Below are 25,554 nucleotides of genomic sequence, written 5' to 3'. Positions count from 1 at the left end.
CTGAGGCTGTATGCCATAACTACTAAAGCCCATGCGCCTAGAGCCTGTGCTCTGCAACAAGAGAAGCCACCACAATGAGAAGCCCGCACACCGCAACGAAGAGCAGCCCCCGCTTCACGCAACTAGAGAAAAGCCTGCGCGCAGCAACGAAGACCCAATGCAGCCAAAAATAAATAAATAAATTTATTTAAAAAAAAAAAAAAAAAGCAACAAGAAGAAACCAGATGGCACCTTCAACATTCTGCTTGGAAATCTCCTCAATGAGATCTGCAATTCATTAGTATAGTTTCTACTTTCCACCCCACTGCTGGTGACAATGTTGCTAAATGTATCTCAATAACAAGGACCCCCTTTCCTTCAATTTCCCTACTTTCCTCACTTCTCTTTATCAGCAGCCTCCTTAAAGGACATGAGGCTTTTACTAACATGCTCTTCAACATTCTTAGGTCTTTCACTAACACTCCTCAAATTCCTTCCTGCTGCTACCCAAGACCCAGTTCCAAAGTCTTTCCCACATTTTTAGGTTTTTATTATGGCAGCACTTCATTTCCAGATTTTGGACAAACCCAGAAGCTAAAACCCACACTCAGGAGCCAACTATATATGCTGTTCTGTACCTTGTTTATTTTGCTTAACAGCTTTGGATATCATCCAGTATCAATAGATATAGATTAACCCAGTGTTCCATTGTCTGACTGAACCATATCTTTAAAATTTTAACTTACTAATATTTAAAATTTAAATGATTAATATTTTCAGTGTTAATAGATTGGCCAATTGCTCTAAGTTGTGTCAGTTTACACTCACAGCAATGTATGGTAGTGACTGTTTCTCCAAATACTTGACCACTCAATGTGCTAGCAAGCTCTTTGACCTTTACTAACTTGGTAATCAAAAACCATTTCATTGTTATTCTAATTTGCATTTTATTTATTATGAATAAGGTCAAGTATAATTTCATATATTTTAAAAGCCATTTTCACTTTTTCTGTCAACTGCCTAATCACAATTTTTGTTCATTTGGTGGTAATTGATAATTTTTTCTTTTCTTTTTTTTTTTGATGTGGACCATTTTTAAAGTCTTGATTGAATGTGTTACAATACTGCTTCTGTTTTATGTTTTGGTTTTTTGGCCCAAGGCATGTGGGATCTTAGCTCCCTGACCAGGGATTGAACCTGCACCCCTGCACTGGAAGGTGAAGTCTCAACCACTGGACAGCCAGGGAAGTCCCCATTTTTTCTTACTGATGTTTTAGAGCTCTTAAGAAAAGCAGACCTTCATCTGTCTTACATGTTGCAAATACTTTTTCACAGTTTGTCATTTCTCTCTCAAGTTTGTTTATAGAAATTTTTTCACTCGAGTTTTTTATATATCTTGATATTAAATATTTTTTATATATCTCTTCCCCACTCCAAGACCATAAAAAACAAAACAAACTCCATGAATTATTTTACTGCTCTTTGTGGTTTCACGTTTAATACTAAAATACTTGATAGATCTGGAATTTATTTTGGTGTAAGGAGGGTGAGAATCGCACTTTTCCCCCAGCTGATTAGTCATTTCTTTGTACACAATTCATCCAACAATCCATCCTTCCCTCTCCCCGTCCCCACATTTTCATTATTTTACATTTCTTATTATATCTTTTTTCCCTATTAAATCGTGACATCTTTTATTGGAACCGTGGAACCACGGAATTTAGGACAGCGTCAAGAATCCAGCTACAAAGAAGGGAGTCTACAGGTCTGCAGCTTGCACGCAGAACTACAACCAATCTAGCCACTGTTTGGGGTTTCTTTCCTCCCGCAAACCTGCAACAAGGAGCAGTCAGGAGAAGCAGGCCCTTGAATTGCCGAGTGTTTGGTACATCACTGAGTGTTCGTTAGATAACTGGGGTTGGGGGTTGGGGGGCGGGGGAGGCGAGCATGGGAGGGAGGCTGTGAACCTATCTTTCTTAGCCAGGCATTTTTTTATTTTCCAGAGTCTTGTCTGTCTTCCTTTATCTCACCCTAAGTACCCAAATCTTCCTTGAAATGGGGTTACAGGGCGTCTCCGCCCCAACTCTTCCCGAAGCCCTTGTCGCCTGTCCTTGCCTACAGTCTAGACGAGAGGGCGGCTCCGAACGCATAGGGAATAGAGTGACTGGGATCGGGGGCAGGCGGGGGAGATGCCAGGGTTCGGAGGCGAAGGGCTGGAGGGGGAGGGGGGGTAGAGAGAAGGACCTGCGCTCGGCGCGGGCTTCGCGCCCCCGCAATGTCCTCGGCGCCCACCAGAAGGCGCCCCAGCGCTCTCCTTCCCCGCGCGTAGCCGGATCCTCCGCCGAACCAGCCCGGGAGCTGAGCCGCGCGGAACCGCGAACTGAAGAGCCGGGCGGCGGCCCGACCTCTCCCGGCCCGTCAAGTGGAACAGGATACCGGGGAGCCTCGGATTTGTTTCTGGGACTGGGGTGCGGCGGCTTCTGGACTCCGATCCCCACCTCCGCAGGAAACGCCCAGAACCACCCCAGCGCCTTGGTCTACAAAGCCCGGAGAGTCCGAAGGCGGGAGGGGTCGGGCGCGCTCGGGAGGCAGGAGGATCCCCCTCACTCTCAGCCTCACACCCGACTCCCCCATCAGGCCGCCTCCAGCCCCATGAGGACCCCCAGGCTGGGGCTGAGAGCCTGGCGCAGCCCGGACCGAAATCTTGCGGCGGCCTCAGAGCGTTAGACAGGTCAGTGCCCGGGCGGGATGAGGGGCCGAGCCGGAGGCGGGAAGAGGCGCGCACGCAGGTCCACCTTGTCCCCCCGCACAGCTTCCCGAGGCCACTCACGGGGTCACCTCCGCCGGGGCCACCCAGTAGCGCGGGCGTGATTCTGCATTTTTCATGACAGGCAAGGTGTGGCGCTGCCCTCTGCAGCCCAGCCGGGGCCAGGTGATGCTCGGACTGAGGGGTTGGGGGATGCGCGGGCCAGGGGAGGTGGCGGGCTCGGGAACACCCGCTATTCTGATAAAATGGTACTCTTCTACTTATGAGCCACCGCATCGAAACCACTACCTCCAACGTTCTCTTGCTTCAAGATGCCCGGCCTCAGGCGTGAGAGGAAAGCAAGATGCGGGAGAGGGAGAGAAGAAAGGAGGCCGGGAGACCCGAGGCCCGGGAAGTGAGGGGAGGGGACAGGGGTACCGATTCGCTATGCAAATCCTGGCGCGCGAGATGTGGAAAGCCCCGGGTGGCCGGCAGGAGCCTCCGGAAGCGCGGGGGCCCCAACCCACGCCTTCGCTCCCCACCTTTCTCACTCTCCCATCCCTACCGCCCACCCAGGATGCGGCTGGGCCGCCGGGCCCTCTGTGTGCTGGTCCTGCTGCTCGCCTGCGCCTCGCTGGGGCTCCTGTACGTGAGCACCCGGGTCGCGCCGGGCCTCCAGGCACCTCTTGCGCTGTGGACGCCCCTGCAGGGCAACCCCAGGCCAGAATTGCCAGGTCTTGCCCCCGAGCCCCGGTACGCACACATCCCAGTCAGGATCAAGGAGCAAGTGGTGGGGTGAGTGCAAGGAGTCGTGGTACTGGCACGGCACTCGCTGGGGGGTGGCGTGGGAAGCTCTTGTTTCCTCCACTGCTGAGCTCTGATGCCTGGGCTCCCCACGACTGGTTGCAGAGGGGTGAAGTGGGAGGTGGAGGGGGCCACTGAGTCTTGTGCTGGCGGGGGGACAAATCTGTCCTCCAAGAACCTTGTCACGGTACGGGGAAGGGAGGGTGTGCCGTCAGGGGAGGGCCCTGACTTTCTGAGTCCTGGTGATTCCCTATGAAAGGAGAGTCCAGGTGGGGTCCTAATGGCATGTAGGCAACTCTGAACACCTAGCAATTGGCCCTATTCTACACCTCTGTAAAATCCAGATTTAGGGGATGCGTCATTCCTTTGGTGGTTCCTCCTCCTGGGGACTATTTGAAGAGCAGTGTTTAAGGGAACAGATTTTGGATGGACAGGGTTGAAAGGCCAAGATGTAGGTCCTGTGTAAATGTTCTGTGGGATAAGTGAGCTGCATGGCTGGGCTCTGAGGACCCTTCCTCCCGGCTCCAGGCTGCTGTCCACAAACAACTGCAGTTGTGAGTCCAGTGGGGGGAGCCTTCACCTCCCCTTCCAGAGGCAGGTCCAAGCCATTGACTTCACCAAGGCCTTTGACCCTGAGGAGCTGAGGGCTGCATCTGCCTTGAGGGAGCAGGAGTTCCAGGCCTTCCTTTCAAGGTACCGGTACCAGTGGGAAAGGAGGGCATGACTCTGTAGGGGGAGAGCAGGGGGAAGCCTGGAGGGTGGGTGTGGCAGGAGGGAGAGCCCGTCTCCCCCTGACTGCTCCTCTGTCCTCCCCCTCCTTCACTGCCAGGAGCCAGTCTGCTGCTGACCAGCTGCTCATAGCCCCTGCCAACTCCCCACTACAGTACCCCCTGCAGGGTGTGGAGGTCCAGCCCCTCAGGAGCATCTTGGTGCCAGGTGGGGAGAACGGTCCTAGGGGATGACCTAAGCCACGGTGGGGGGTGGCAGAGCCCAGGTTGGGTGAGGAAGAATGAGGGAAGATTGGAATGGGAGGTGGGAGACTTGAGGTCAGGGAGGGCTCATGAGGTGGGAGATGGGGACAGAAGGGACTCTAAGATTGTCAGGAATTGTAGAAGACAGTGACTGGAGAGGTTTGGGGAGAAGGGTCTATTCTTGCTGACTGGCCAAAGTTAGGTGAACAGGTAGGGCAGGCCACAGAAGAGCTACTGCTTTGATGGGAAGGAGTAAAAAATAAGTTACTCTAGGCTATGCCCCGCAATGTGCCCTGCTGTGGCCTCAACAAGAGGGATGCATGAGAAATTCTGTGCTGGGTGTGGTGAAAGAGGGAAGAGAAAATGAGGAATTCCAGATTGTCTGTGATTTTGATCCCCTCTCCTTCCTCCCAGGACTGAGCCTGCAGGCCACTTCTGGTCAGGAGGTATACCAGGTGAGAAGAAACAGGAGGGCGAGGAGGCCAAGTGGGCATTAAGGATGCCGGGAGGGCAACAAAGCTGCCAAAGGAGGGATGGAGGAACCAGGGAGGCAAGAGGTGGGTCTGGGGCCTCACTCTGCACTCTCCAATCCCCTCTCCCAGGTGAACCTGACTGCCTCCTTGGGCACCTGGGACGTGGCAGGGGAAGTGACTGGAGTGACTCTCACTGGAGAGGGGCAGCCACATCTCACCCTCGCCAGCCCAGGGCTGGACCAACTCAATCGGCAGCTGCAACTGGTGACTTATAGCAGCCGAAGCTACCAGGCAAACACAGCAGACATAGGTGCGAGGCCCAGGTGGAGGTAGTAACAGGCTGGGTGAACACAGGGAGCCCAGAAAGGCAGGAGCGAGCAAGTGGCAGAGGGTGTGGGAGACACTCGGGCCATGGCCAGCGCTGCCCAGCCACACAATGGGCATTTCAGCTGGGCCAGCAGGGCCAGGGAGGGAGAGAAGGGGCCTTTGTTCATCTGGGGCTGGAGCAGGCCAGAGGGAAACCCGAGCCTTGGGTGTGTCCCCCCTTCAGGCCAACCATGGGGGCCCCAGGAAGTGACCTGCTCCAGGAGCCAGAAGACTCAAGCTCTATTCCCAGCCCACCACTTACTAGAGGGCAAAGGGCTTTATCTCCCAGAGCCCCCATTTCTCCTCTAGCAAAAGGGGCATAACACAGTCCTCCTGCTTCTCTCCAAGGCTTCTGTACCAAACCTGCTCCCACTTTGGAGCCTTTGCACTTGCTGTTCCCTCTGCCTAGAATGCTCTTCCCGCAGATTTTTGCATAGCTGGCTCCTTCGTATCATTTGGATCTCAGCTCAAATGGCTCCTCTTCACTATCACATTACTTGTCTTATTTTCTATTCAATACTTATCTGTATCTGAATTTTCTTACTTACTTAGCCTGGAACCAGACTGACTAGGTTCCTATCCCAGCTTTGTTGCTTAACAGTTGGGTAATTATGAACATGTTAACTTCTCTGTGCCTTCTTTTTCTGTAGTAGGAATCTACTTAATAGGGCTACTGTGAGGATTAAATGAGTCCATATATTTAAGGTAACTTTAAAAGTGCCTGGCACATAGTAAATGCTCAATAAAGGTTAGCTTTTTAATGAACTCTTTTATCATCTTTCTCCCACCCATTAAAATGTAAGTTCCATGGGGATAAGAACCTTGCATTCTTGTCTAACAGGACCTAGAAAAGTGCTACACAGAGTAGGCACTTAAATATTGTTTTACTGAAAAGACAATGTTGTCCAAGCCCTAGGGGCCACATCTCATGTCCTTTCTTCCCAGTCTGGTTCTCCACCGAGGGACACAAAGTTGCCTTCACCATACGCATAAGACACCCACCCAGCCCTCAGCTGTACCCACCTGGGTCTCTACCCCTGGGAGGTGAGACTGGTATGTTCAGGGACATAGATCCAGCCCTGATGGGGAGCAAGTTGGGAGAGGGCGACAAGTTGGGAGACACCCCTGCGAGATGTCTTCCTGCTCTTCACTCCCTACTCTCTTCTGCACCTAACCCTGCCCCTCACTCCCAGCCCAGTACAACATCAGCGCTCTGGTCACCATTGCCACTAAGACCTTCCTTCGTTACAATCGGCTACGGGCACTCATCGCCAGCATCCGCCGCTTCTACCCGACAGTCACAGTGGTAATCGCCGACGACAGCGACAAGCCAGAGAGCATTAGAGGTCCCCACATCGAGCACTATCTCATGCCTTTTGGCAAGGTGAGCAGCCAGCAAGGCTGAACTGTGCGCCACAGGGCACCGGGAGGGGGCGCACCCTCAGTCTGCAGTCTCCACCATAGTGATTCCACGATTACCTGCCTCAGAATCACTGAGGCGCCTGTTAAGCATGAGGATTTCTGGAATGTAAACTCCACGGGAGCAGGAATCGTGTGTCTTACCAGCGCTGCGTTCTGAGAATGGTGCTTAGCACCTAGTGGGGGGGCTCAGTAGATAGTTGATGAATGAATGAACGCATGAATGAAATGCATTCCAATACCTTCCCCCAGAACACTGACTCAGCGCCTCACACAAGTGGGAAATGCATTTTTTACCTAGCTCCCGGCCATTCGTAAGCACTCGAAAGTTTGGAGAGGGGCATAGGCTGTTGAGAGGGGTCAGGAGTGAGGAGAAAAGGTGGCAGAGGGCTACGTTCTATCTCGACAGCATCGCCAACCGTACTTACCCTTCCCCAGGGCTGGTTCGCAGGCCGGAACCTGGCCGTATCCCAAGTAACCACCAAGTACGTGCTGTGGGTGGACGACGACTTCGTCTTCACGGCGCGGACACGACTGGAGAGGCTTGTGGACGTGCTGGAGCGGACGCCGCTGGACCTGGTAGGGGAGGGGCCTTGAGATGTAGGGTGGGAGGAGAGCCTTCGGCAGTCTAAGGCCGCGGCCGGCCGGTAGACCCGATTGAGGGCAGCCAGCCCTGGGACGGGAGGGGACGACGAAGCGGAGCCTGGGGCACTATCTGGGTCCTGCAGGGGAGAAGCGGGGAAGGACAGGGCAGGAGAGCCGCCCTGGAGGGGGAGAGGATCCCCTTCCGGTCCGCGCCCCGCCTGCAGCCGTCCTCCCGCCCCGGCAGGTCGGGGGCGCGGTGCGCGAGATCTCCGGCTTCGCCACCACGTACCGGCAGCTGCTGAGCGTGGAGCCCGGCGCGCCAGGCCGCGGGAACTGCCTCCGGCAGAAGCGCGGCTTCCACCACGAGCTCGTCGGCTTCCCAGGGTGCGTGGTCACCGACGGCGTGGTCAACTTCTTCCTGGCGCGCACTGACAAGGTGCGCGAGGTCGGCTTTGACCCGCGCCTCAGCCGCGTGGCGCACCTGGGTGAGTGGCGCCCCCTCCTGGCCGGGCCCGGCAGGGATCCCGCGGGGCGCTGGGCTGGGCTCGGTGCAGTAAGGCGCCAAGGGCCCTGGGTACTACTCCCCGACCACCCCCGTGGAGCCCACGGCTGCTACCGGGGCCCCTAGAGCAGTTCTACGAAGATTTACCAAGACCTGTGCCCGGGCAAGAGAGAGAGCTTCCACCCTCTCAGCCCCGAGCATCATTTAAACCTCCACAGCCAGTACAACTGCTGGGTCCGTCTTGAGCTTCCCCACCACTGCCACCTGCACCTTTATCTCGCTCCCAGCCGTATCCCTTGGTTCAGACCACCTCGGAGCAGCCCATTCGGCATTTATTGAACCTCTGCGTGTGTGTGTTGGGGGCGGGGCAGGGAGGGGCGGGGGGTGGGGCGGAGGATCAGTTTTCAAAGCACAAGGTAAGGATATTGACTCCATTTTATACAAGAGTAAAACTAAGACTCAAAAGGGTTGATTTACATGCCCAAGGTCCTTAGAAATGGGGTCTTTGCATATGCACCCAGCATATCCCAAATCTCAGTTCTCCTTTAACGGTGGGGCCTCTGTATCCTCAAGACCCTTCATTGTGTCCTCGCCTTTCCTCCACCCCCAGAATTCTTCCTGGATGGACTTGGTTCTCTTCAGGTGGGCTCCTGCTCAGACGTTGTTGTGGATCACGCATCCAAGTTGAAGTTGCCTTGGACATCACGGGACGCCAGGGCAGAGACTTATGCTCGGTACCGTTACCCGGGATCCCTGGATGAAAGTCAGGTGGCCAAACACCGCCTGCTCTTCTTCAAACACCGGCTCCAGTGCATGACCTCAGAGTGACGGCCACTCGGGGCCTTCCAACCGTCAGGCTGGGCCTACCTCCTTGCACCTGCCAGGAATATCTAGCAAAGCCCACCAGCCAGTGACCACTCCACTGACTGTCTCCAATCTCCTTCAGAACTTGATCCCAAATAGGGGCTTGTCCTGGTGACATTCCTCCTTTCTGCGAGTGCCCAGGGGCATGATGGAGCCATAACTCATCCCACAGCCAGTGCCAAGTCCTCCTCCCACCCCCTTCCCATAGGGCAGGAAGTGGGGGGTTGCTTTCCAAGTGCCAAAGAGCCCATGGGGACTCTAAAATCCTAAAGCGGAAACACTCTCATCTCCTTGGGACCAAGGGGGTGGGGAAGCCCCCAGTATATATTCCCAGGGCTGGGGCCTCCCTCGCATCCCTGGATCCAGGACTCTGTGCAGCGACTGCAGCCCCACCCCATGAAGAGAACTGGTGACGGGAGCTGGTGTGGGGACCAGTGAACATACAGGTGAAAGCCATTTTCAGTTGTGTCTCTGCAATGCTGTGCGCATGGAGGAATGGGGCACCAAGGGTCTGTGTGCAGACACCCAGACTCACTTCATGAACCCCAGAGACTTTCAGCTTCATTTTATTAGTTACATTAAGTAAGGGGGCTCGGGGACCCTGGCCCTCCTCACACACATGCTTTTGGGACCCTCCACACTCCACATGACCGGGTCAGACCCACACTGTGCAAGTCTTTGGACCAGTGAGCTCCTGGAAAAGGGAAGGGACATGTCAGAAGTAGATTAGGTGCCCCCCTCCCTCACCCAAGATTTGGCAGACCTCTCAGGGTACCCCGCCTGCTTTGGAACCTTAGTTCCTCAGTTCTTCACCCACAGCTGGGCCCAGTCTCCCTGGTTTAGTCTTATATAGACTAATCACTTCATCCTCACCCCTTTCCTTCATCTCCCTCCTCAGCCCCCTTCACAAATCCCTCTGCCTGGATCTTCAGTCACTGACTCACACCTCCTTTGCCATAGCCCAGCACCTCCTGGCTTCCACTCCCGTTGCTACTGCCCCCTCACCAGTCTCTCCAGGGCATATGCAGCTGCATCCTGGACACTCACAAACAGCTGTTCTGGGGTCACTCTATCCAGGAGTCCTGCCTGGGTCAGTGTCCCCAGCACTGAGGCTGTGTGGAGAAGGGGTCAGGCTCTCAGGTCCTACAACTACACCGTGTCCTCTTCCTTCCCCGCAAGCGTCCAGTCACTCCCCACTCTCCAGATCCCTCCATCCTCCACATCTCACCATTACACTGAGCCAGGAGAAGGTGGATCCCAGCATCTCGGCATCGGCTGGCCAGCTACGTGGGGCGGGGGGGAGGGCAGGGGGTTAAATCCTATATCAGAGAGTATTCGTGGGACAAGGGGACTTTCTCCTTAACCTACCCTCTCCCTCACCTGAACCACTTCTCTGGCCCCTGCAGCATCTGCAAAGGTGACACCACTGCAGTCTAGGACTACCACTCTGACAGGCTCAGCAACTAGGATGGCAGAAGGCAGGAGTACCCAGATGCCTCCATGGGTCGTGCCCAAATCTCCCTCATTGTCATCCCATCTCACCTGCATCAGGTGGGCCGTCTGTCTTTGGAGCCTCCTGTGAGTAGAAAAGGGTAGTCACCATCTCTGAGACACAAGCACGAACATGCACCCCTTGAGCACAATGACCCCCTCCCCCAGAATACCCACCTGTCTCCCACCCCCAAAGAAGCCACATGCCCCTTTGACCAAGTCCCTCACCTTGCCTCCTTCTCCAAGCCCCAGGTGCCACTCCAGGATGCGGCGAAACTGCCCACGGGTCCCGAAGTAGAGCGGTGTTGGATAGCTCAGGATGCAGAGCCCTGGGACCTGGAGGAGCTAAGGGGTCAGAGGGTCAGTGAAACATCCGAGTCTAATCTTCCCTTCCTTCTTCGGCTGTAGCCCACCCACCTTGTGACTCTCTCTGAGTGGCCTGTAGAGCTCTGTCCCCTCAGCCAGTCCAAGTGCCAGGCACTGTACCCTGGGCGGGAAGCTGGGGTCAGATTCCCAGCCTGACCTGGCTGGAGAGTCACCCCAGGCACTCTTTTCTCTTCCCTCCGCTCATCTTGACTCCCCTCATCTCTACTCCCACCTCTGGGTGCGGCAGACCACAGTCATCATGGAGAAGACCACACCTACAGCCAGGCCCAGGTCCACACTCAGGGTCACGACAGCCACCCATGTGACCATCCACACAGCCTGCAGGACATGGATGGGAGCGAAATGACCAAAAGAAATGCCAGGCCATCCCTGCCAGGGAAAGGGGTCCAGGGGCAGTGACTGCCGGGGCAAGTGATGGGGAGGGATGGCCCGGGAGAAAGTAGAAACAATGACAGAAGGAAGGAACGGGATGGACCTAATAGGGGATACACACCAAGTGTAATGACCCCAGACCTTGAACCATCTGGGGAGTTACAAATATTCAGGTCTGAAGAGGTTCAAGCTCCACCCTTCACCTTGTCTCTGAGTAAAGGGATTAGGAGGTATACATGTTGGGGGGGGGTGGGTTGCAGAACTTAGGACTGGGACAATTAGCTTCGATCAAGGGCAGAGGCTGGGGACGCTGGTAAATGGGAGGGGGCATCCGAGGGTAATGCTGCCATTTCTCACAAAGTCCACGCGGCTGATGCGCCATAGTTGTGGAAGTTCTCGCATCTGGAAGAACATCTGGCGCATGCTGGAGATGTTGATGCAGGCCAAGACAGCCTTGGGGCAGAGGAGGTAAGCTGACCACCCCAGTGTGGAGGGATGTCGCCACCCATCCCAGCCACCCCTCCACCTCCTCTGCTGCTTACCTTGGGCAGATAGTAGAAGAAGGGCCCCAACCACAGCAGGACAGACAGGACAACCATACAGGAGAAGAGGCCTGCCACCTAGAGGGAAGGAGGGACGGAAGCAAAGAAGGGAGGGAACCTCACCCACCCCCGCGTGAGAGTTGGTCTCCCTGCCTACTCTGCCTCAACCTCCTTGGAAGTCTCCCTCCTCCCAAATCCCCTTCCACACTGATACTCCTCACTCCTCAACCCCCTGCTTGATATTCTGCCGCTCACACCTACCTTCCCCTCCCCCAATTAAATGCCTGTCATTTGCTGGTCTGCCCCAAGATGCAGTTCAACATCCCTATTTTTGTAGCTGACCTCCATCTTTTTTTAAAATTTTATTGGAGCATAGTTGATTTACAATGTTGTGTTAGTTTCTGCTGTACTGCAAAGTGAATCAGTCATACATATATATATATATATATATATATATATATCTCCATTCTTTTTTGGATTCTTTTCCCATAGTCATTACAGAGTATTGAGTAGAGTGCCCTGTGCTATGCAGTAGGTCCTTATTAGCTATCTATTTTTATATATAGCAGTGTGTATATGTCAATCCCAATCTCCCAACTTATCCCTCCCCCACCAGCCTACCTTCATCTTAAAAGCCATTGTTGGATGACCCTAAAAGCAGGTTAATCACATGCTTAGGGCACCAACAAAGTACAAGAAACCAAAAACATTAGGGAGAGACTTTGATATGTGATATTTCTTTTTAAAAGAAAATGTCCTCACAAGGAAAAACACCAGAATTTTGTTTCTTAAATTTATTTTCCAGATAGTATTGTTCTTATTTTGAACTGCACATAGGGCACCATAAACTTTTTCAGTGCTTAGAGTCTACAAAGGTCTTAATGTACCTTTCTTCTCTTCTATACCTCCTACCCAGGTAATCCCATCTCCTCACTCACCTTCCCTCACAGAATTCCATCCTTCTCTATAGAGCTGCCAACTGGGGATCTGCCAATCTTCCACTTGTTCCACCACCACCCAACCTGGATGCCCCTCCCCCCTTCTCCTCACCCAGGGACGTGATCTTACCTGTGTGTTCCCACCAGCATCCACTAGTAGGCTGGTTGTGGCCAATGTGGCCGAGTTGGGAAAGCAAGAGAAGAGGGAGGAGATGAGGTTGGAGACACCATGTGCAAAGAGCTCCTGGAGGGATGCAGTGAGATGAAGAGGAGACAAAGGCATGGCTGGGAGGGGGGAATCCCATTAGGGGGCTGTCCCCTGAATGAGGTTGGGGTCCTCACTCAAAGTCACACCTGGTTGGAATCAATAGTGTAGCTGTACTTGTCTGCATAGATGGAGGCCAGGGAGGCAGACACTGCAAAGGTAACCAGTGCCATGGGCAACGAGTCGGCCAGAATCCTGGGCAGCTCAGCCAGGTTGGGGAGGAGAGGCCGGGGAAATCTAGAGAGAGAGGAATCCATGGTGAGAATGGGTTGGGTATAACAAGGATATGAGCAAGAGAGAGGAAATGGCATAGGGCAGGACAGGGGAAGGTGCTGGGTGGGAGAGTTGTGAGGAAAGAAAACTGGTGCCTTTCCATTCTCTCTTACCCTCCGGGCAGCAATCCAACTATCTGGATGTTGTATCTTGTGTCCAGGGAAGAGGTGAAGCAGAGCACGGAGGCCAGAAGCACCTGGGAAAGAGAGCAAATTAGAGCATGGGAGGAGACAGGCCCCTGGCAGATGCTGGAAGGAGCTCAATATGAGAGAGGATTGCAACGCAGGATTAGGTGGTTGCAGGAGCCCAGCAACTGGGGTAGCTGGGATGTTTTGGGGATGGATGCCTAACAACTGGTTTAGAGTGAAGGAGGTTGGGGATGGGAAAGAAGAATGATGTATGCCTGGAGCTATGGAGAGAGAGGGACAGGAAGAAGTAAGAGGGGGCTGCTATGAGGGATGGTGGATATCAAGAGGTGCAATCGAGCCATTCTAAGCAGGGAAGCTGGGTTATATCAAGGGATATATGGGGTATCCGTGGAGACGAGGAGAGCCTGTTTAGTTGGGGCGGGAGAGAGAAATGTAGGTGGACGCGGGGAGGAAGATAAACCGTGAATTACAGTGCGGGACCGGCGAGGGGAGAGACGGGAGCGAAGGTGCCGTGGCGAGCGACACCGCAAGGGGGCGCTGTAAGGAGGAAGAAGGCTTTCTAAGAGGCCTACAGCCGGCTTTTTGAGAGAAGGGGGGACGTTTGGGTGGGGGATTCCCGAGGGTCAAAGTGTTCTGGGAAGAGGCCTGGAAAAGTACACATGTAAGCAGGACCTCTCATCTGTGACCTCTCTGCACTCCATGAAGGGGCGGCAGCGGCCAGTTCCTACCGGACGGGCAGGGTCTGTGCGGTGCACGGGGCTGGGACCCCATCCTCACCATGACGATTTCCCCTGGGATCGGGGTGGGTAGCCTGTCTCGGAACCTCACGTTCAATTCCTTGACGGGCACGAGCAGCGCCAGGCTGAGCGCCGAGACGGTCAGTTCGGCGGGACTGCTCCGCGGCAGCGCCGTCAGCACGGCGGCCAGCGTCTACGGGCAGGGGCAGTGAGCAGAGGGCCTGGGGCCAGGGTCGACTGCCCCCAGCGCGGACCCGCCAGACTGAGGCGAGGCCTCTCCTGGCTCCCATCAGGGCTGCCACCTCCTCAGCGACCCTCATTCAGCCACGTGGTTCTGACCTTTTCTCCGCCCATGCCACACACTATCCCTCCACTCGCCCCCACTTCCTTTCTTTACGGGCTTCCCTCTTCCCAGGACCGCTAGAAGCCTCTTCGCTCTTCTCCCACCCTCACCTTGAAGAGAGCGAAGCAGCCGATCTGACGCGGGAGGGGCAACCCCAAAAGGCTAGGCAGTTGGGACACGAGCACGTGCAGGGCGGCCCCACTGGTCAGCGCCTTGACTACAGGCTCCGACAAAAAGGTGGCCAGGACGCCGAGCTGCAGCGCGAACATTCCCAGCTGCAGGGGAGAAGATGAGCCATCACCACTGGAGAAGGAGCAGACCAGCCCCGGCGCAGTGCACCAGCTTGTCCGCGCACCTCTCCCGCCTAGACCGGTGCTGGAGACTTGTCCCTCCCTCTCCCCTGGCCCAATTCTCCGGGCCCCCAGCGTGGATTCCCTCAGGGTCCTCCCCCAAGGTCCTCCCTCACCATCAGTGCCCCGCTCCCGAAGGCCATGGCCGCAGCCGCACCAACCCGCTGAGCATCCAGCTGTTCCCTCTCAATGCCGCTCAGGTTCCCCTCGAGGGGTTCAGGCACCAGCCGCTCCACGGCCGAGCCCGTCATAAGGCTGAGTACCGCGAAAGTTCCTAGGGCCGGGGGACAAACGCAGAGATCACCAGCTGTGCCACCTGGGGCGCGGCGACAGCCCAGGCTTCGCGCTCTCCGCCCAGGATGCTGCCGTCAGACGCCCTCTCCTAGAAGGCTTGCTGCTCAGGTGAAGACTCTGGGGCCAAGAGCTGGTGCAGCAGCCCGGAACCAGCGGTGAGGGAGGAAAGGAGGGAGCGCCCGCCGGGAAAAAACTGCTCCCAACTGCGTCACTGCCCCCTCCTGCAGACGCCCTGGGGACTGCCTGCTCCTTTGGGCGACAGAGTATCTCCTCTCCCCTCTTCCAAGTTGTAGAGACGTTCATTTTAACCAAATTTCATGGAGGGGAAAAGTCCGAGTAAACTCCCGCCTCTTTGCACCCACTCAGCACCCGCAGCGAGCACTGTCTAGGTCAGAGGTTCACGGCAGTGTAGCGGCAGAGGCGGAAGGGAAGGTGGGGGGCGTGAAGACGGGAATAAGGGCGAGGGAGCTTACAAGAACGGAAGCCTCAAACCCCTGTCCTTTCCACCCCACAGAGAAGGAGAGGAGTCACTGGGTCACTCACCGGTGGACAGGTGTCTCCCAGTACCCAACAAGGTGTAGATGAGGACGGGAAAGAAAGAAGTGTAGAGTCCGAACACTGGGGGCACAGAGGTCAGGAGGGCAAAAGCCATGCCTGGGGGAGTAGTGGAAGGAAAGGTCTCCGGTGTGTAGGTTAGGCGGCAGGGTGCCCAGCCTCCAGGACTGTCCTTCCCTTCCCGCACTCTTAGAGGCTGGCCCGGGGAATCTAAATCCCGCCACATGAGGGAACTGAGGGGTTAACGGGCCTCGATGGGAGGTCGTGGGGCGGACAAGGTCAGAGATCTGTGTCGGCCGCGTCCTGGGGGGCAGGCGTCCTGCCTCTCTCCAGTTCCCTGGGCCGGACCGTGTCCAAGACTTCGCGCATAATTGCACAGATGAGGGGAGCTGGGGGTGGGGATCTGATGGAGCTCCACTGTCCTTACCCAGAACTTGGCCTCAGGTCCCTGTCGCCGATCCCTCAAGCCACACTAACCCACCACTTCGCTCCCGGTTCCCAGGCCCCGTGCCAACCCGAAGCCCTCTAGAGCTTGGGCCCCTGACAGGCTGCTGCTGGCGCCGCTCACCCTGGGGCACGTGCACGATGCCCACGGTCACTCCGGCCACCGCATCCCCGAGCAGCCAGGCCCGCCAGCGGTAGTGGGGCAGCCAACGCAGCGGGGGCAGCCGCGCCCGCAGCAGGGGCCACGGCCCCGGTCCGGAACAGGCGCGGGCCCGCCGCTTCCAAAGCCGGCGCAGCCGCGACCAGCGGGGCTCCGCGAGTAGCTCGGGCTCCTGCTCTGCGTCTCCGAAGAGCTGCTGAAACCGGGCCTCGGTAAGAGGTTCCCTGAACTTGGCGCCCAGGGGGGACTTAAGGTCGGAGGCCTCTCCCGGACCTGGGCAGGTGCTGGCACCGGGTAGCCCACTCATTTTGCCCTCTGCCACCTCCAACTCCGCCCAGTCTTAAATACCCCTCCGCCCGCGGGCCCCGAGTCCCGCCTCCGCGAAGCAGGGTCCAATCCCGTCCCGGAGGGCGCCCTCTCTTGGGGACCTTCTACAGTCAGGAGCCGGCTGCGCCTTGGGGAGGGGGTGTCTCTACGTTAGGCGTTTCCTCAGACATCCTTGGCCAGATCGCTCGCTCTGCAGCCTGCTATGGGGGGAGGGATGGCCGTGGAAAGGGTTAGGAGCCAGAGAGGCAGGGCGAAAGACAAACGCGCCCCATCACCCAACACCCACTATTTACCGCTCCTGGGTCTTTTGACTCCCGCCTTCTCGCTCCCGGTTCCTTTCCGCATCTGCACCTTGGGCGAAGACAGACGCTGACTCCTCTAGGGTTACTGGTCATTCCCAGGGCCGCTGCATTGCCCACAAGAAAGTTCAGCGGCGTTCCAACTTCCCTTCCCCGCCCCGCCCCAGACCCAAATCCTCATGGGGCGCAGCTTGTCCCCAGAAAGTGTAAGGGGCTCCATTGGCCTCAGCTGTTTCACAAACTATCTAGATGGGAAGCAGCTGCTATTGGATACGGATGGATAGAGAACCGCCCTGCCACACACACACCTCTGCTGGGAGTGGCTGGGCCTAAATTCCCAGTTCAGGGCCTCAGGGGGAACACTGAACAGACAGGGAACTTTGATTTTATTTCTCAGAAGCCAAAAACACTGAAGCACTGTTTATTACGTTCCAGTGCTATTCACAAAGTAGGCACTCAACAACACGTATGTGGTTAAATTAAGTACAAAAGGGTCACCCACCCACCTCATGTACCCCTGTGGTCCCTAAAGAGATTCAAAGGTTCTGAGCTCCAGAATTCTGTTATTTGCCCCATCCCCTCCTCCATTCACACGAATCCTTAGCAGCCCTCCCCAGTCCCTGACCCCAAAGCCCTGGGGGTGGGGTACAGTGAGGGTGGGTCTCCCCTCTTCAATTCCTCCTATTGTTCCCCAGAAGTCTTATCTGGGCTGTACGTCCTGTCCCCTCCACCTTAGAGGTCCCTCCCCCCATTGTGGCCAGAGAGACCTCAGGCCCACAGGGAGACTCCAGCTCTTCCTCACCCTCCCACCCCAGCAGTCTATTGTCTGCTGAGGAAGCTCAAGTGCACGTGACTGGGCCCAGGGGACGGATGGACACAGTGGGCACACCGATGCCCAAGGACCCAGGACAGGGCATCTGGACACGGATCTCTGCACGTTTGGCTCTCTGTCCCAGGGGCTGTCCCAGAAGTTGGGAGAGGTGAAGACCCCTTTGGGCTCTCCGCTCTTGGGTCTGTGGCTTGAAGAAGAATCCCTTCCTGCTCAGTATGGATATGCCTTACAACCTCCCAGACAGCAAAAGTAAGGACACCCAGAGCCAGAAGGGGACACAGCACCCCAGCATCCTCTCACCTCCCCATGTTCCCTGAGCTGAACATGGTGGCCCCAGAAAGAAAGGTACATTGGGCATTCGGAGCTTTAGAATCTGGGTGTTGGGGGGAATGGTGGGAAGTCACCCCACAGCGGGCTTTCCAGTGGGGTCTAGAACAGAGACCAGAGGGGAGGGAAAGAGGGACTGGGCAAAGGGGAGGATACGTCAAGGTTCTAGGGTTTTCCAGTAGCCCTAAGCTCCAGGTCTGGATGAGAGTTGCTGCAACCGCAGGTGAGGGACAAAGATAATGACATCTTTTATCTTACATCCCGCACCCTTCTCCTTTCACCAGGCCCCTCCTCAAGTGACTGATCTGAGGGGCCAGCTGATCTCTTCCATACCCCTTTACCCCACTTACCCCTACTTCAGCTTTCCCTTCCCTCTGCCAAGACAGCAGCTTTAGTGATATAACAAAACCTTTATTCTCAAAAAACAGAAAAAACAAAATCAAAAACAAAACCAATAGTTTCTGTCTGGCCCTTGCCCCAGCCCTCCTACCCTTTTGGGGGGGACCTGTGATGCATGCATAGGGGTGGGGGCTGAAGGAACCTATGTTTCTTGGGCAGAAAGAAGTCTTTCTGAGTCTAGGTTCCCTCCTGCAAGTTGACACTCCCAGCCTCGCCCACCCTCCAGATACACCAAGAGGGAGGAATTCTGGGGCGCTGCCAGAAGGATTGCCCTGAAGTTCCTGGGGGAACAGAGTGGCTGAGTCAGCACCACCCCCATGGCCTTCACCAGTTACAGCTCATCTTCATCCAGCTTGGCAAGTCTGGCTTGGCAGGGGGGGGCGTTTGGAATTGGTGGAACTGGAGGAGAGTCATGAGGAGCTTGGGGGATGTCACTGGAGGCCTGAAGAGAGACTCAAGTCAGAGGACCACAAAAGTTCAGGAATCCACCCTCACTCCTCTCTTGTCAGTGTAAGCCCTAGTCAAGCCACCCCCTCTTGCCAGACATCTTAGATTATCTGAGACCATCAGCTTCTCTCAGGGTTAAACTGGAGTGGGGGAGGGCAAGAGATGGGAAGTCGGAAGGGGCAGACAAAAGGAAGGTGGTGGAAGAAAGGAATGATACAGGGGAAGGAGGTTTGGGGATCCTGGAACAAGAGAGGACCTCCCCATTCTGCCCTTACAACCAGGGAATTCCATTCCTCATACCTGTGTGTCCAGGGACAGGGGGACTCTGGCCACCTGCCCTTTGGGAAACAGCAGCAGGGAGGGAAGAGAGCCATTGATGGGCGTGTGTGTGCTGACCTGGGCCCGATCTCCAGGCCGAATTCTCCCGGGGCTCCCCACCCCAGGACCTCCTGGCCGTCCCAGGCTGTTTGTCTGGCTCTCCCGTCTCTGGTACTCAATGGGTGACTGCAGTGCTGGGGCAAACAAAGGGACAGAAGGAGGGTTACAGCAGAGACACGCCCTTTCCCAGGGGCTCTGCTCTCAAGGACTGTCCACCAATGTAAGTCGCTTGAGGCTTTAGGGGATTCTGAGTTACTAAATCTTGAGCTAGTTGTGGAAAAGTGAGGATGAGGGATGGGGAGAAGCTGGGGTGAGGGCAGGGACTGGAGATTGGGCCGTGAGGGATTCAGGAGATCCAAGGACCAAGGGAGGATGTCGGGGAGGGAGGGTGAGAGCTTCACCATTGAGAAAGTCCCGCTGGCTTTCCAGGATCTGAGCCACTTGCTTGATCCAGGCCTGACTGACCGCAGGGTCTGCAGTTTGCAGGACATAGCGCTGGATCCCACCCTCTGGCCCTCTGGAGGTCAGTGCAAAGCGGCAAGGGTCGCCTTGGAGGTTCCCCTCCAGTCCCAGGCAGCTCACCTGGATAGGCAAATAAGAGGTAGCCCCCCAATTCTTCAGGCCCTCTCTGGTTCCTGTCCCCTCCAACAAATCCAAAGAGGATGTGAGGGGCCACCGTCCTCTCAGAGGCCTCCCCTATCCTCAGACCTCTCCCTTGGGACACCCTCCCCACCTTGATGCTGCTTTTGTACACATATCCAGGCTGCGTTCCACCTCTCACTCCTCCTCCCAGGGCCTCGCTGAAGATGATGATTTGCTCAAAGAGGAAGACACGTCTCTCTCGACCCCGAGAAGACAGCAGCCCCCCAGCCTCGGGCTCTGTGACCCAGAATGTGTCCTGGCCCAAGAGCTTCCCCTGAGCAGTCAATTTGCCCTGAAACCAAAGGAGAGTGGCTTTGAGAAAAACAATAAGAGAAAAGGGGCAACTCTCTGCTCCTCCCTCCTTCCCCTGACACTCCCAACCAACCATCTCCTGTCAGCCCCAGGAGAGCACAGTTCCCTGTAAGGATCTCCTGAGTGCTCAGCCTGGGGCAGAAGAGCATTGCTCCATCCCTGTACCTCAAACCCCCGCAGTCTCCCCAGGGTCATCATGTCATTACAGCGCTTGGGTACGAAGCACATGACCTCCACAGCTTGCTGGGACACAAGTGAAAAGAAGAGCACTGTCATCATTGGAAAAGAGGCGTCTTCAGACCACGTCTCTATCGCCAACCAGCCTTCCCCTTCACCACCCGTGGAGCTGGAGGAACCCAGGAGACTAAGAAGATGAGGTGTGCGTGGTGTGTCCTGTGAGATCTGGGAGTACTCACCTCCAGCTCTTCAGTTTCCATCCCAGCTCTACTATAATACTTGAGAAAATCCTAAGACACAGAGAAGAAATGCTCAGGGAGGTTATGAGAACATCCTCAAAAGCCCTCACATCCTCCCCTGAGGACACAGGTGAGGGCCCCCCCCGAAGTCTGGGTGGGGAGCCTTAGGAACCCTGGGGAGACGAATGAGGAAAGGGCCATCCCAACCAGCCGTGCCCCCAGGGAACAGGTGGCCCCGACCTTGAGCAGCAGCTGGTATTTCATGATCCTCTGCACTGGTTTGATGAGGAGGTCGTTGAGCTGCAGGCGGTGCCCCAGCTGCTGCCGGAGCTCCTGGGGACAGGGACAGATGGGGTGGTTTTGCAGCCTGGAAAGCCTGCTCATGCTGACGATTCTGTCCCCCTTTCCCCAAGGTATCTCAGCCACTGACCTCAAAATAGCTGTCCCCAAATTCTGATACCACATGCTCTGACTTGGGCTTATTCTGACAGTACACCACATACATATGCAGGCGGCGCTCCTAACAGGAGTAAAATTCAAGAAAGAGTAGAGTGAGCGAGGAGAGAGGGCACATCTCCAGAAAGTCCTGACCCACTCCCAAACCCCTCCCCTCCTGGGCCCCACTCTCTCAAGCCTCACATGTTTGATGAATAGCTGAGCCAGCCAATCAGGATCCTTCAAACACCTCTGTAACTCCTGCAGGAAATAGCTGGAGGAGTAGGGAGGGAAAAGGTTGGTCAAATACCCCTACTCCAAGCAACTCAGAGCTGTCTGCCCTGGTAGTGTTCCCCGCGAAGTCTCTCCAAACATTCCTCAGGCAACAGTGGGCCCGTGGGTAGGATACAGAGACCACCAGACATACGCCCCTTCCCCTCGCTCTCAGGGATCCATCACTCACTCTCGATGCCACTCGTAGATTTGCTGGATGTTCCCAAACACAATCCTGTCACGACCTCGAAGATTCTCGGGTACCCCCTGAGCAGCCATGGTGGCCATGTAACCCTGTGGGAAGGTTGGGTGGGAACATGAGTGTGTGGAGCCAGTCCTGGTGGGAACCTCCCCTCCCCAAGAAGTCCAGGATGTAGGGGAGACTGGGAAGGTGGGACAGAGGAGCAACAAGGCATCTCCTAACATTAGCCCTGGGGAGAGGGAAGGGGCTGGGCCAGGGCTGGGAAGGGAAAAGGGAGCTACCTCTACAATCTGCCCCAAGTCGTCCACATACGTTTTCTCTGTCTCTACCAGTTCAGTCAGGACGTACCTGGGAAGAGAACAGGTTTAGCCACTTCCTCCCTCCTGGACTAGAAGCCCCTTCATTACCACAGCCAACCTCAGGGGAAATTCCAAGTCTCAAATCTAAAATGTGAGAGACAATCCTCTGGAAGTTGCACGACTGCGGGGGTCTGGGATAGAGAGTGTGTGGACACTTACATACTCCTTTCCAGAGCCTTCTTCTGGTCCTCTTCACTCTCAGGGACTTGGGACAAAGTCTCCTCTTCAGGTGGCTGTAAGGAAGAACATCCCAGAGTAAGCAAATGGATGCCTCTTGGGTGAGGGAAGCCACGCCAGACTCATGTCTTCATACCTGCGTCTTATCCCCAGGGCCCCCCAACAATGTGGTCAGCAGGGTCAGTTCTGGCAGCTCCTCTCCTGTGGCTAAAGCCGGTTCCAGCATCCAGTTCTGGGGGCCAGAGGTCAAGTCTCAAAGGTCAGGGACAGTAGCTGTGTCTCCCCAGTGACCAGTGGCCCCCTCAACCTGCCCTCTCCCAGCACCCTTCATGGATGTCCTACATGCTTCTCTGGTGCTCCCTCCTCACCTCATATGGTCCAGCCTGGCCACCTTCTGCCTCAGTTTCCACACTGAGACAATGTTTAGAATGATCCAACCATCTTCTCAGGCCACTGACTGGCCCTGGGGGTCCCGGGGAACAGGGGCCAGAGCTGAGGCCAGAGCTGGGGCCAGAGGGAGCAGCCAGACCCGAGGCAGCTGAAGCCGAGATACTCCCCTCACTGCCAGCAATGGAATAGGATTCTAAGGGGGGTGGGGTAGGGGGAGAAAGGGGGTGATAAATTTTGCTTCAGTTCCAGATTCAGGGTCCCTAGGGAGCTCCGAGAGTCTCTGCTCTGTGATGCTCAGCCCCTCTCCCTCAGGGCTCACTTTCTTGCCATCCTCATTGGAGTTGGCCGGGAGAGAAAATTTCACCAGGACACCCTTGGGAGGAAGGACAGAAAACACCTGGCTCCCTAGGCCTGGAACCCCCAGTTACATGTGGGGGTTCCCCCATATCTGAGCATGGCACCAATATGGGGGTAAGGGCAGCCATCTGGGAAGACACTGGAAGCTGGGGGTGGCCATCTGTTCTCCTACAACCCTCCCCCTTGCAATGGGTACAGACCATTCTCTGAGAAGGGTGGTGGTGGGGGGGGGAGAAAAAGAGCTTAAGAGCCCATCTGCCACCCCCAGACCCCTCCTCCACCAAGTGCACTAGTCACTATAAAAAGAAAAGACCTCTGCAGCCCACCTTCCCAGCACATGCACAAACCCAATAGAGGGGGCAAGTGAGGAGAGCTCATCGGTGTTATCCTTGGCCTGGGCTCAGGGACAGCGGAGCTGTGATTTGGGAAAAAGCCCCTGGTAGACCCCCCTCATCCCTCATTCCTCCATCCCCCTGTCCTTCTTCAGATCTGAAGTAGATTCTCAGCAGAAGGATTTCAGGGAAGATGTGGTCTAGGCATAAGGGGATTGTGGATGGGTTTTTCTCACACTCAGTTGAGAGGAGTCCCCTGCCCCTTCCCCAATTTCCTTAACTTTTAACTGTTAGAAATTTGAAGGCAAGAGGGGATCTTAGAGATCATCTATTAGGTCACTTTCCTGGAAAACACAGGTATAGTCTCCAGCCTCTAAATCCCTAGGGCCGGGACAGACACAAGTCCTGAACCCTCAGCCCGCCCCCCACTCAACACTGGGCCCTCGCGACCTTACACTCACCATGTCCCCCCCGGGCGAAGCAGCAGACGCATTTTGCCAGCACTTTTCGGATCACTCGGGGACAGGCACAGCGACCCCCCTTTTGCCCCCCCCGCATGGCGCCCGGGTCCCCCCACACCCCCGACCCGGGCAGGCCATGCAGGGGGAACCACGGGGGGCGGGGACGGCGCAGGGCGCACACCCCCCCTCCCTCCTACCCCGCTCCAGGCTGGGGGAGGCGGGGGGAGGGAGGGAATTGGAAGGCGGGGGTCCAGGGGTAGGCGGAAGTCTGGTCTGGAAAAGGGCTGGGGACTCTGTAGAGAGGGCGGCGCGGGGCCGGGCCGCCGAGCTGGGCGGGGAGGGTTTCCGGAACCCAGTCGGTGCGGGGCCCAGGGTCCAGATGTCCAGCGGGAAGGGGAGGGATGGTGGAGGAGGCTGGGCCGGGATGCGGCAGCCGCTCCAGCTGCGTCTCCGGCCTCCCGGATTGGGGGTAGTTCTAGGCCTGGTCAGGGGAGGAGGCGGGGGCCGACTCCCCGAGTCACTGGCGCTGCGCGGGTCCCCGCCGAGCGGCGAGCAGAATAACAGGCCCCGCCGCCGGGTCGCCGCGGGGAGGGGCCTCTGCGGCCCAGCTCCGCCTTCTCCCTCGCTTTCCCCCTTCAGCCAGTGCTGGGTTCCCGCCCCAATTCCCCCTCCCCCAGGCACCACCTCGTACCCACTCCAAGTCCCCAGCGCCTCCGCCCCTCCTCTCTAGCCTGGGCTCCCCAGCCCCGGGTTCCCCCTCCCTCCCGCATCTCCGGCTCCGACTGCGGAGCACTGGCGTGGGGGTTAAGCCCGGCGGCGGGGTCGGCTAGGGTCGCCCCTCGGCCTCTGCGGCGGAGAAGGGCGCGGCGGATGGGGCCTTAGCCTGTGCGAAGAGGTCCTGGGGTTGGGACTGTCTCTAGCCGCGCAGGGGTGGACAAGGTCCCCCAGTAGGGGATGCGTGAATGGGGAGCTCTTTGTGGGGAACACAGCCCGGGTGCCGCCCTCTCGCCGGACCCTTCTTTCCTCCGGGCCCCGGGACTCCAGCTGAGGCTAATCACCAATTAAGGAGAAGTCCTGGAGACTCGGCTGGCGAGGGGCCAGGGGTGGGGCGCGGGGACACTACGCCAGCGGGGGCTCGGGACCCGCTGAGGTGGGGGACACACAGCGGGCTAGAGGGCGAGAAGAAGCGTGGAGGTCTCAGCGTCTATATGGGTCTCATGCAAATTAGATGCGAACCTTTATACTAATACGAGCAGCATATTTTTTAATTCGCCACTTTGCGCAGGATGGCAAACTATGCCCCACCCCACCCCTAGCTTCTTACCGGGCAGCGGAGCCCAGGCGGGGACCTCGCGTTCGCGCTCCCCTCTCTGATTCCCCTCCGTACAGTTAGATTCTGGCTCGGTCCCCCCCAGCCCTAGGGGGCTTCTCTTCGGGGGCTGCGGGGACAGAGTGATCGTAAGAAACCCGCCCTCCAAGGCCAGCCTAGACCTCCCGCTTCCCCTTCTCCCTCCTGTCAAAATCCACTTTGTTATAAAAGGGTCTTCGCCAAGGCTGGGGTGGAAGGAGCAGTTTACCCAAGAACGTGCCTATGATGCTCTTAATGGAACTTTTGGATTCCTGCGACTACCCCGAAGGATTCTTGTTTGCGGGTAAATTGAGTTTGTGGGGTGCAGCCATCCTGAAGCCCCCTAAAGACCCCCGACCCCACCGTGGTCCCCCTTTCTTACCCCCTCCTGCCCGGGTAGGGCGCATGCGCGCAGCATGCCCCCCATGACCCCCAGTATCCGGTCAGTGCGGCCAGGGGCGGGGCGCTCCGGGGGCTTCATGCTGGACCCCTACCCTCCTCCAAGTTTCAGAGCCGAGGGGGCACGGAAGCTGGGGGGCTCTGAGGCCAGCGTGCGTCCGGGGAGTTGCAGCCGCGGAATCCGCCCCCTGCCAGGCTCCGCCCCCACTCCCACCCCAGCCAAACTTTTCAAAAGGGGTAGGGTTGTTCCTTTCTCTGCAACTGTAGTTCAGCAACAAACCCCACTTCATCCTGACTCCGCTGTCGAAGCACGATCCAAGGCTTCGCAGTTTTATCTTGGAGCCCACTAAGTACCTGCCGTTTTCCCAGGCCCTCTGGAGGCAGAGAGCCTGGGGAGGCGCCCAGGGAGTTCCCGATCACCACCCCCTTCTCC

The 25,554-nt window shown here is 56.6% G+C and overlaps 3 protein-coding genes across 22 annotated transcripts; 1 reads left to right on the top strand and 2 right to left on the bottom strand.

Annotated features, from left to right (window-relative positions):
• The first annotated feature begins 2,366 nt into the window (after positions 1–2,366).
• On the top strand, positions 2,367–9,172 carry B4GALNT1 (beta-1,4-N-acetyl-galactosaminyltransferase 1). 3 transcript variants are annotated; one of them, XM_067697117.1, is made up of 11 exons: positions 2,367–2,710; positions 3,302–3,520; positions 4,058–4,222; positions 4,359–4,465; positions 4,915–4,955; positions 5,103–5,283; positions 6,285–6,383; positions 6,533–6,723; positions 7,197–7,337; positions 7,588–7,828; positions 8,456–9,172. In XM_067697117.1, exons 2-11 carry the CDS (start codon positions 3,303–3,305, stop codon positions 8,671–8,673), a joined length of 1,602 nt encoding a protein of 533 aa, XP_067553218.1. In that variant the 5' UTR covers positions 2,367–2,710; position 3,302; the 3' UTR covers positions 8,674–9,172. The 3 variants fall into 3 exon arrangements, with proteins under 3 accessions (XP_067553218.1, XP_067553217.1, XP_067553216.1); XM_067697116.1 differs by having other exon boundaries at positions 6,285–6,392; positions 8,456–9,170; XM_067697115.1 differs by having other exon boundaries at positions 2,567–3,520.
• Positions 9,173–9,259: 87 nt separating this feature from the next.
• Positions 9,260–18,229, bottom strand: LOC137202108 (solute carrier family 26 member 10-like). Of its 13 annotated transcripts, XM_067697095.1 has the most exons (20): positions 18,145–18,229; positions 16,630–16,687; positions 15,974–16,536; positions 15,394–15,504; positions 14,673–14,830; positions 14,317–14,481; positions 13,904–14,056; positions 13,091–13,173; positions 12,794–12,941; positions 12,570–12,683; positions 11,502–11,579; positions 11,317–11,412; positions 10,799–10,905; positions 10,618–10,687; positions 10,429–10,545; positions 10,252–10,285; positions 10,090–10,172; positions 9,938–9,992; positions 9,715–9,821; positions 9,260–9,403 (listed from the first exon to the last, which is right to left on the bottom strand). In XM_067697095.1, exons 3-20 carry the CDS (start codon positions 16,314–16,316, stop codon positions 9,365–9,367), a joined length of 2,061 nt encoding a protein of 686 aa, XP_067553196.1. In that variant the 5' UTR covers positions 16,317–16,536; positions 16,630–16,687; positions 18,145–18,229; the 3' UTR covers positions 9,260–9,364. The 13 variants fall into 13 exon arrangements, 12 of the variants coding, with proteins under 12 accessions (XP_067553196.1, XP_067553198.1, XP_067553202.1 ...); XM_067697097.1 differs by lacking the exon at positions 18,145–18,229 and having other exon boundaries at positions 9,656–9,821; positions 16,630–16,741; XM_067697101.1 differs by lacking the exon at positions 18,145–18,229 and having other exon boundaries at positions 10,090–10,118; positions 16,630–16,741.
• On the bottom strand, positions 18,185–25,292 carry ARHGEF25 (Rho guanine nucleotide exchange factor 25). 6 transcript variants are annotated; one of them, XM_067697108.1, is made up of 16 exons: positions 25,105–25,291; positions 24,699–24,813; positions 22,203–22,417; positions 21,971–22,066; positions 21,817–21,890; positions 21,580–21,646; positions 21,287–21,390; positions 21,028–21,097; positions 20,819–20,908; positions 20,629–20,721; positions 20,389–20,439; positions 20,138–20,215; positions 19,752–19,952; positions 19,420–19,600; positions 18,941–19,152; positions 18,185–18,635 (listed from the first exon to the last, which is right to left on the bottom strand). In XM_067697108.1, the coding sequence occupies exons 1-16, from the start codon at positions 25,201–25,203 to the stop codon at positions 18,525–18,527; spliced, it is 1,857 nt and encodes a 618-aa protein (XP_067553209.1). In that variant the 5' UTR covers positions 25,204–25,291; the 3' UTR covers positions 18,185–18,524. The 6 variants fall into 6 exon arrangements, with proteins under 6 accessions (XP_067553209.1, XP_067553212.1, XP_067553210.1 ...); XM_067697111.1 differs by having other exon boundaries at positions 19,037–19,152; positions 25,105–25,289; XM_067697109.1 differs by lacking the exon at positions 20,138–20,215 and having other exon boundaries at positions 25,105–25,292.
• Positions 25,293–25,554: the final 262 nt, after the last annotated feature.

The sequence above is a fragment of the Pseudorca crassidens genome, chromosome 11 (assembly GCF_039906515.1).
Source record: "Pseudorca crassidens isolate mPseCra1 chromosome 11, mPseCra1.hap1, whole genome shotgun sequence".
In the NCBI taxonomy this organism is placed as follows: Eukaryota; Metazoa; Chordata; class Mammalia; order Artiodactyla; family Delphinidae; genus Pseudorca; species Pseudorca crassidens.
The sequence above is the reverse complement of the archived record's forward strand: the minus strand, read 5'-3'. Positions and strand labels throughout refer to the sequence as shown.

Bases quoted from the DNA above. Each gene is read 5' to 3' on its own strand.
- LOC137202108 (XM_067697095.1), bottom strand. From the start codon at position 16,316: ATGAGTGGGCTACCCGGTGCCAGCACCTGCCCAGGTCCGGGAGAGGCC. The intron at 14,057-14,316 runs GTGAGGGTGGGA...CCCTGCCCGTAG, and splicing joins GCTGCTTCGCTCTCTTCAAG to ACGCTGGCCGCCGTGCTGAC. The intron at 10,173-10,251 runs GTGAGATGGGAT...CTGCCATCCTAG, and splicing joins AGACGGCCCACCTGATGCAG to TTGCTGAGCCTGTCAGAGTG.
- ARHGEF25 (XM_067697108.1), bottom strand. From the start codon at position 25,203: ATGAAGCCCCCGGAGCGCCCCGCCCCTGGCCGCACTGACCGGATACTG. The intron at 21,647-21,816 runs GTAAGTGTCCAC...TTCTCTTCCCAG, and splicing joins AAGGCTCTGGAAAGGAGTAT to GTACGTCCTGACTGAACTGG. The intron at 20,909-21,027 runs GTGAGGCTTGAG...TACTCCTGTTAG, and splicing joins CTCAGCTATTCATCAAACAT to GAGCGCCGCCTGCATATGTA.
- B4GALNT1 (XM_067697115.1), top strand. From the start codon at position 3,090: ATGCGGGAGAGGGAGAGAAGAAAGGAGGCCGGGAGACCCGAGGCCCGG. The intron at 3,521-4,057 runs GTGAGTGCAAGG...TCCCGGCTCCAG, and splicing joins ATCAAGGAGCAAGTGGTGGG to GCTGCTGTCCACAAACAACT. The intron at 4,223-4,358 runs GTACCGGTACCA...CTTCACTGCCAG, and splicing joins TTCCAGGCCTTCCTTTCAAG to GAGCCAGTCTGCTGCTGACC.